This window comes from Sapajus apella, unplaced genomic scaffold (assembly GCF_009761245.1).
Source record: "Sapajus apella isolate SASKATOON/1434 unplaced genomic scaffold, GSC_monkey_1.0 scaffold76, whole genome shotgun sequence".
Lineage (NCBI taxonomy): Eukaryota > Metazoa > Chordata > Mammalia > Primates > Cebidae > Sapajus > Sapajus apella.
In genome coordinates, this window is record NW_022437016.1 from 10,401,100 (window position 1) to 10,410,280 (window position 9,181).

Consider the following 9,181-nt stretch of genomic DNA (forward strand, 5'->3'; position numbering starts at 1 on the left):
GGGCCGCGTTGCAAGAGCCGGTGGCATCTCCTGTCAGACGCCGGCCACTCTGCGCTCCTGTCACCTCCAGCGGGGACGATCCCATCAGGAGGGCACTGTCGCGGGGGCTCGGCAGCGACCGCCGGAGATCCTGGGATGGGGTGGAAAGCTGAGTCTTCTAAGCAAAACTGTTGCAGCTACGGGTCCTGGGGCAGCCCGAAGGCCAAAAGGGGCGACCCTGGGGTGGAGGCCGCGAAATCCCTTGCGATACCCTCTGAGGCAACTGGGACAGCATTTAGGGGACTTAGTTCCCCCAACCCTTGCCGTCACGCCGGGTCGGACCGGGTGGCATGGCATCGGGGCGAGCCCTCCACTGCGGAGAGACTGGATACACGGGATACCCGGCGGGGGTCCCAGGGAGAGAGGAAGGGCGGGCCGGCGGGCGCCCCACAGCCGGAAGGGGCGAGCCTGTAAGCAGCGCTCCCGCCCCGGCAGGGCTCACCTTGAGGTCGTTCTCTGGCAGGTACTTGCACAGCCGCGCTATCTCCACATACTTGTCCAGGTCTAGCGGCGCCATTTTAGGAATAACAAGCCGCGGCGACAGCGGCAGGGGCGACGGCGGCGGCGGCTGTAAAAGCGGCGGCGGCGGCAGCGGCGGAGGCCGAAGCCGGAACTCTCCCTACGTCACGTCCGGACCGTGAGAGGCGTCTGCGTAACGCCGTTAAAGCGCGACCCGCTTCTCCCCACTACCTCGGTACGCCCGGCGCCCCCTCTGGCTGAACCCCGAATGCAGGCCCCAAGAGGCCCCCCTCGGTCCAGCCCGCGAAACCTGATGGGACCCGTAATCGTCTGCCGCGGGTGATGCTGGGATTTGTAGTTTTCAGTTGTGGACAGACACCCCTTTCTTTTCCTGCTCTTCGGTTCCTCCAGACTTTCACCTCCCGGCAGCGGGCGAGGCTTTTCCGAGGCAAAACGGCAGAGTAGGTGGTCCTAGCCACTCACTGGTTTCTCCTTCCAGACCTTTTAAGCACTCTGTCACTTTCACTTAACAATTGGGTAAGCCTGGCCGTAGTAACCTGTTTGCACCTTTCCAAGTCCCTGTGAAAACCTCGCTTAAGCGTGTGGCAGAGATGTCAGGCTCCAGCCTGAAAGGAAGGGAAAGAAATATTAAAGCATTTCTTATGCTAAATGCGATACAAATTCTATTTTTCCGTTTAATCTTGGTAACGATTGATAGGAAAGTGAGACTTGGAGGCTTTAGGTAGTTTACCCCAAATCGCACAGGGAACAAAATGGTTGGGCCAAGATTGGAAAATGGCTTAAGCCTAAGCATACTTTCCAGTGAGAATCCCACGAAGGCAGGGAGTTTTCTGCTGTAACTCCAGCACCGAGAACAGTACCGCATACCTTCAGTAGTTTATTCAACCGCTCTTTATTGAGCAACAAAGATGTACCAGGTACAGCTGCAGGCGCTTGAAATACTTAGTGAACAAAATAGACAAAGATCTCTATCCTATCTGTAGCTACAAAAACTACCAAAATTAGCCGGGGGCGGTAGTGCGTGCTTGTGGTCCCAGCTACTCTGGAGGCTGAGGCAGGAGAATCGCTTGAGCCCAGGAAGTGGAGGTTGCAGTGAGCTGAGATCGTGTCACTGCACTCCAGCTTGGGGGACAGAGCGAGATCCTCAAAACTAAATTAAATTAGTAAAAGGAAGCTGCTGTATGGGACTGGGGTGGGGGTGCAATAGCTGTAGCTAAGAAATCAGTTAGGAGACTGTTACGTAATCCAATAGTAGCAGGTGCTCAATACATATTCGTTGCTCAAGTGACCCTGAAATGAATCCTCTTACTCTCTACAGTGTATTTTGTGGACGTTTGGCTAACCCTGAATGAGATATCTGGATGAACTTCTTTGCATTATTATTGTAACTCTTCTGAAAGTATGAAATTGTTTCAAAGTAGAATTAATTTTTAAAAGTTTGTTGCAGAATGAATGATGCCCACAAGCATTCATTTCTTCATTTGTTTAACAAATAGTTATATAGTGCCTCCTGGTTGGCTGCGGTGGCTCACACCTGTCATCTCAGCACTCTGGGAGGCCAAGGCAGGCAGATCACCTGAGGTCAGGAGTTCAAGGCCAGCCTGGCCAACGTGGCAAAACTCCATCTCTACTAAAAATACAAAATACTCAGCCTTTTCTTCCCAGTTCTTCCCGGAGTCAAGAAAGCTGGGTTGAGAGGGCACAATAATAATAGTAATAATAATAATAATAATAATAATTTAAAAATACAAAATACTTGTCCAGGTGTGGTGGCTCATGCCCGTAATCAAAGCACTTTGGGAGGCCAAGGCAGGCGGATCACCTGAGGTTGGGAGTTTGAGACCAGCCTGACCACCATGGAGAAACACTTTCTCTACTACAAGTACAAAAAATTAGCCAGGTGTGGTGGCATGCACATGTAATCCCAGCTACTCAGGAGGCTGAGGCGGGAGAATCACTTGAACCCAGGAGGCAGAGGTTGCAGTGAGCCAAGATTGTGCCATTGCACTCCAGCCTGGACAACAAGAGTGAAACTCTGCCTCAAAAAAAGAAAAGTACTCAGAGGCTGAGGCAGGAGAATCGCTTGAGGCAGAGGTTGCAGTGAGCTGAGATGGTGCCACTGCACTCCAGCCTGTGCTACAGAGTGAGACTCCATCTCAAAGAATGAAAAAAAAGGTTACATAGAGCCTATGATGTGAATAAGACAAATATGATCCTTGCCCTAATTAGGTTTACAATCTGCTGAGAAGAGACAATATTTATTTACATTTATTGGTTTATTATTAATATAAAGGATATTACGAAGGATACAAATGAAGAGTTGCATAGGATAAGGTAATTAAAATTGTTGTTGTTGTTGTTGTTGAGGCTGGGTGCAGTGGATCAAACCTGTAATCCCACCAGTGAGGCCAAGATGGGCAGATCGCTTGAGGCCAGGAATTCAAGACCAGCCTGGCCAACATGGTAAAACCCGATCTCTACTAAAAATACAAAAATTAGCTGGGCATGGTGGCGCATGCCTGTAACCCCAGCTATTCCGGAGGCTGAGATAGGAGAATCGCTTGAACCCAGGAGGTGGAGGTTGCAGTGAGCCGAGATTGCGCCACTGCACTCCAGCCTGGCAAAAAAGCAAGACTCCACCTCAAAAAATAAAGAAAATAAACTAATGTTTATTTTCCATTAACCTTTTTTCCATGTGCTTAAGAGCCCATGCAAGAACAGTTTAAGACCATTCAGTGGTTGCTCCTACCCATTCAGTGGCCTGAGCAGTGGGAGCTGCAGACCAGTCTTCCGTGGCAGGCTGAGCGCTCCGGTCTTCAGTAGGAAACTGCTGAACAGGCACAGAGAACACCTGCACGCCTTCAGACCAGTCAGCAACCTCAGGCTGGGTAACAGTGAACTCCAGCTGGAGCAGTTCATTCGCCCTGAAACTCCTCCTTGATCACAGCCTTTTCAGCAGCAGCCTGCTCTTCTTTTTCAATCTCTTCAGGATCTCTGTAGAAGTAGAGATCAGTCGTGACCTCCCATGGGTGTTCATGGGAAATGGTGCCATGCATGCATAGAACTTCCCAAGCCAGCATCCACCACATCAAACCTACTGAGTGAGTGAGCTTGTTGCATGGGATGGCAATGTCCACATAGCCCAGAGGAGAATCTCTGTTACACAGAGCAATGGTAGGTAGGTTAACATAAGATGCCTCCGTGACAGGCTGGTGGTCAGCCCTGGGGTCAGTAACCACAAGAAGCCATGGCTCCTGGGAGGCTGTCTGGATCTGGTTAGTGAAGGTTCCAGGAGTGAAGCGGCCAGCAATTGGAGTAGCTCCAGTGGTAGTCACAAACTTCAGCACCACCCTCTGGCCAGTATTCCTGGAGAATATAATAACACTGACATCAGCAGAATTTTCTTTTTTTTTTTTTTTTTTTTTTTTGAGACAGAGTTTCACTCATGTTACCCAGGCTGGAGTGCAATGGCGCGATCTCGGCTCACCGCAACGTCCGCCTCCTGGGTTCAGGCAATTCTCCTGCCTCAGCCTCCTGAGTAGCTGGGATTACAGGCACGCACCATCATGCCCAGCTAATTTTTGTATTTTTAGTAGAGACGGGGTTTCACCTTGTTGACCAGGATGGTCTCGATCTCTTGACCTCGTGATCCACCTGCCTCGGCCTCCCAAAGTGCTGGGATTATAGGCGTGAGCCACCGCACCCAGCTAATCAGCAGAATTTTCAATGGCAACAATGAAACGAGCTACCAGCAGAAGCTTCTCCCAGGTCCTCTTTAGATTTATGATGTAGATGCCATCACTTTTCCTTTTATAGATGTACTGTACCATCTGGAAATCAAGATGGGTGCCACTTAAGTGGGTTCCTGCTACAAGGAACTTAAGGACATCCTCCTTCATTTGCAGGACATCAAGGGCTCCAGACATTGTAAAAGTTTCCCTTTAAGTTATGATGGGGGCAGGGCATGGTGGCTCACACCTGTAATCCCAGCACTTTGGGAAGCCAAGGCGAGTGGATCACCTGAGGTCAGGAGTATGCGACCAGCCTAACTAACATGGTGAAACCCCGTCTCTACTAAACACACACACATACACAAAATAGTCAGGCAGGGTGGTGCATACCTGTAATCTGAGCTACCTGGGAGGCTGAGACAGGAGAATCACTTGAACTCAGTGAAGGTTGCAGTGAGCTGAGATCGCGCCATTGCACTCCAGCCTGGGCAACAAGAGCAGAACTGTCTAAAAAAAAAAAAAAAGTTATGACAGAAATCCAGAACAATTCCTCTGTGGGTAGAGCACAGAACTCTTTTTCTCTTTTTCATTATAGTCCTCTTTTTGTATATGTCACTTTCCTTTTTTTTTTTTTTTTTTTTTTTTTTTTTTGGAGACAAGGTCTCCATCTGTTGCCCAGGCTGGAGTACAGTGGCGTGATCTCAGCTAACTGCACTCTCCGCCTCCTGGGCTCAAGCAATCCTCCTGCCTCAGCCTCCCAAGTAGCTGGTATTACAGGTGTGCACCTCCACATCTGGCTAATTTTTATATTTTTAGTAGTGACAGGGTTTTATCATGTTGGCCAGGCTGGTCTCAAATTCCTGACCTCAGGTGATCGGCCCCACCTTGGCCTCCCAAAGTGTTGGGATCACAGGATTGAGCCACTGTGCCCAGCCACAGTTCACTTTTAATCTCTGAACCTTAGTAATTGGGAATAAATCCTGTTCAACATAGCTTCTCAGAAGTGGGAAGGAAGAAAAATAGGGAGATAGATGTGAATGTTCTTTATCAATTGTAAAGTGCTTAAAAGGAAGGTCTCACCAGCATTCATTACTTCTGTTGCTGATGCATCAGTGAAGTGGTGTGCGGTTCCAGTGAAAATAGGTTGGCAGTCCTCACATTACCACACTATCTGACAGCAGGAAGCTCCCTCCTGCAGACCCACCTCATTGAGTGAACATCATTCTTCACATCCACAGCAGAGAGAAAGAAGAAAGCATGCACTGGAATGCTGGGCAAGCTTTTAGGAGAGGTGTTAGACACTTCCAGTGGTTTGGTATGGAGACAGTGTAATAGAGCTTGATGACTGGAATGCATTCTCAGTCTTCCTTGCAAGAAATGAGAGATGTGGATTCCTGTTTCTACCATTTGTGTGAGGTAGTTATTTTAAATTCTCTAAGCCTCGATTTCCATTTTAAAAAATAGATCTCATGCCAGGCACAGTGGCTTACAGCTATAATCCGAGCACTTTTGGAGGCAGAGGTGGGTGGATCACCTGAGATTTGGAGTTCAAGACCAGCCTGGCCAACATGGTGAAATCCTGTCTCTACCAAAAATACCAAAATTAGCCGGGCATGGTGACATGCACCTGTAGTCCCAGCTACTCGGGAGGCTGAGGCAGGAGAATCACTTGAACGTGGGAAGCGGAGGTTGCAGTGACCCAGGATCATGACACTGCACCCAGCCTGGGTGATAGAGCAAGACTCCATCTCAAAATAAATAAATAAAATCAAAAATAGAAAATAGAAAAAAAAATAAAAATTATAGACAATGGTGAAAAAAAAAAAGAAAATGGATCTCAGGCATTTCGCACTCTCCAATGTGATTTCCAGTCTAAAAACATAGGTTCACCAGGCATGGTGGCTCACACCTGTAATCCCAGCATTTTGCAAAGCCGATGCAGGCGGATCACCTGAGGCTAGGAGTTTGAGACCAGCCTGGCCACCATGGTGAAATGCCGTCTCTACTAAAAGTACAAAAATTAGCCATACGTGGTGGCCATGCCTGTAATCCCAGCTATTTGGGAGGCTGAGGCAGGAGAATTGCTTGAACCCAGGAGGTGGAGGTTGCAGTGAACTGACATGGTACCACTGCACTTCAGCCTGTGTGACAGAGCAAGACTCCATCTCTAAATAAATAATAAATAAATGCACAGGTCCCACAATGAAAACAGGTTGCTATTTTGCCCACAAACCTCTTCCAATTTTTCTTGTTGATGTGCCACTCCAACATGGCACCTTGAAACAGAGCTAGCCAGAAAACACCGGGGACATCAGAGCATTCTGCAGCTCTGAGCAGAAATGTACATGGAGATGCACATGGACATATGGCGGGGCCAACCCGGTTTTGTTTTTCTTTCCTGAAGGAGAGCAGAATGACTGAATATCTCTAAACTTCTCTTTGGCAGACAGTCAATGGGGAATTTTCCAATAATGTGGAAACTCACAAAGACTCCATATGTTTGAAATAAGACATTTGAGCAGTGAGGAGAGATGCAGACCTTAAATTCCATTTGTTGTCAATAAATTTTGGTTATGGTTTCAAGTAGCTAAAAGATTCCTTTCACCAACTTGGCTTTTCACCTGTATTAGCACATCCTCTCAACAGCTCTGTCTGCTCAGTAGGTATTACTATCCTCATTCTATAGATGAGGAAGTAGGGTTCAGAGTGGGTAACTTGCCAACTGTCAGAGTTAGATGGTTAGTATTGGACCCTGGATTTTTTATTTTTGAGACGGAGTCTTGCTGTGTTCCCCAGGCTGGAGTGCACGATCTCGGCTCACTGCAACCTCCACCTCCCAGATTCAAATTAATTCCCCTGCCTTAGCCTCCCAAGTAGCTGGGATTACAGGTGCACACCACCATGTCCAGCTAATTTTTGTATTTTTAGTAGAGACAGGTTTTCCTTTTTTTTTTTTTTTTTTTTTTTTTGAGACGGAGTCTCGCTCTGTCACCAGGCACCAGGCTGGAGCGCAGTGGGGATCTCAGCTCACTGCAACCTCCGCCTCCCAGGTTCAAGGACTGTAGGTGCACGCCACCACGTCCAGCTAATTTTTTTTGTATTTTTAGTAGAGACGGGGTTTCACCATGTTGGCCAGAATGGTCTTGATCTCTTGACCTCGTGATCCGCCTGCCTTGGCCTCCCAAAGTGCTGGGATTACAGACTTGAGCCACCGCGCCCCGCCAGAGACAGGTTTTCACTATGTTGGCCAGGCTGGTCTCACTTCTGACCTCAAGTGATCCACTTGCCTCAGCCTCCTAAAGTGCTGGTATTACAAGCATGAGCCACCGCACCTGGCCTGCAGCCTGCATTTTTAACCCAAGTATGTTTGACCTCTTCCACTAAGCTACCATAGCGCTATACTCCAGGAGCTCTTGTTTCTAATCAGAGACTGGAGTTCTTTGAAACGTAGACATAAGAGAGCCACCTCTCCATTTTCAGCAAAGACATAGAGAACCTATGGTTATGAACTAAATCAAAGATAATGTGGATGAACACGTCTAGAGACACAGTTCATTTATAGTCAGGAATAGCTTTACCCTTGACAGAGAACTCTGTGCCAGCTGCTGGGTGCTGAGCACTTTTATTTACATTATCTCATGTATTCCCCACCACAACTATGTGATAGAAATCTTTGAGAGTCAGCCGGGCGCGGTGGCTCAAGCCTGTAATCCCAGCACTTTGGGAGGCCGAGGCGGGTGGATCACAAGGTCAAGAGATCGAGACCATCCTGGTCAACACGGTGAAACCCCGTCTCTACTAAAAATACAAAAAATTAGCTGGGCATGGTGACGCGTGCCTGTAATCCCAGCTACTCAGGAGGCTGAGGCAGGAGAATTGCCTGAACCCGGGAGGCGGAGGTTGCGGTGAGCCGAGATCGCGCCATTGCACTCCAGCCTGGGTAACAAGAGCGAAATTCCGTCTCAAAAAAAAAAAAAAAAAAAGAAATCTTTGAGAGTCTCGCTCTGTCACCCAGGTTCGAGTGCAGTGGCGCGACCTTGGCTTACTGCAACCTTCATTCCCGGGTTCAAGTGATTCTCCTGCCTCAGCCTCCCAAGTCTCTGGGATTACAGGCACCTGCCATAATTACAAATGGCAATTATGGAATGTAAACCACCAAATCTTGAGCAGGCCTGAAGACTGCGCAAGCAGATTGCATGCTCAGCTCTCCCCTTCTGAAACCGTTAACAATCGTTGTAACTGAAAGCGTTAACTGTTATACCCCCGCCCCCTCCTCCCCTTTAGACTGAGTTTCGCTCTTATGCTTTTATGAGCGAAAGTGGCGGATTTCGGCTGACAGCAACCTCCACCCCCCAGAGTTCAAGCGATTCTACCGCTTCAGCGTCCAGAATAGCTGGGATTACCGGCACCCGCCATCAGGCCAAGCTCCTTTTTGGATTTTTAGTAGAGACGGGTTTCACCATGTTAGCAGGCTGGTCTCGAACTCCTGACCCCAGGGAATGCACCTGCCTTGGCCTCCCAAAGTGCTAGGATTACAGGCGTCAGCCACCATGCCCGGCCCACTTTTTTTTTTTTTTTTTTTTTGAGACGGAGTTTTGCGCTGTTGCCCAGGCTGGAGTGTGGTGGCGCCCGGCCCCGTTAGTCCCTTATAGAGTAGATCAGCTACCGCAGGAATTTGGGTTCCCCAAACCGACGCCCGAACCAGGCATTGCACAAGTCGTTTCCAAGCAGCCCCGGCTTATTTATCCCGTCGGGGAGGGAGGGATACAGGGAAGGCCCAGCCCGCGTGATTCCCGAGAAATGCACAGCCTGGCGGACACTCCGGGTCTTGTGTGTGGGGCGGGGGGTTGGTCCTCCACCGCCAGCCCAGGAAGGCAGCACCGGGCACTGGGGCGTAGCAGGGAGGAGGGAGCGGTTGGCCCGCACGCTCT

The 9,181-nt window shown here is 49.1% G+C and overlaps 1 protein-coding gene across 1 annotated transcript in view; it reads right to left on the reverse strand.

Annotated features, from left to right (window-relative positions):
- The window catches only part of PPP6C (protein phosphatase 6 catalytic subunit), a 43,227-nt gene extending 42,224 nt beyond the window's left edge, over positions 1-1,003 (reverse strand). Inside the window, exon 1 of the mRNA XM_032251589.1 lies at positions 482-1,003. Coding sequence (XP_032107480.1) covers positions 482-556 — 75 coding nt within the window. The 5' untranslated portion in view covers positions 557-1,003. The remainder of the gene's footprint in view (positions 1-481) is intronic.
- Between the last annotated feature and the right edge of the window lie 8,178 nt (positions 1,004-9,181).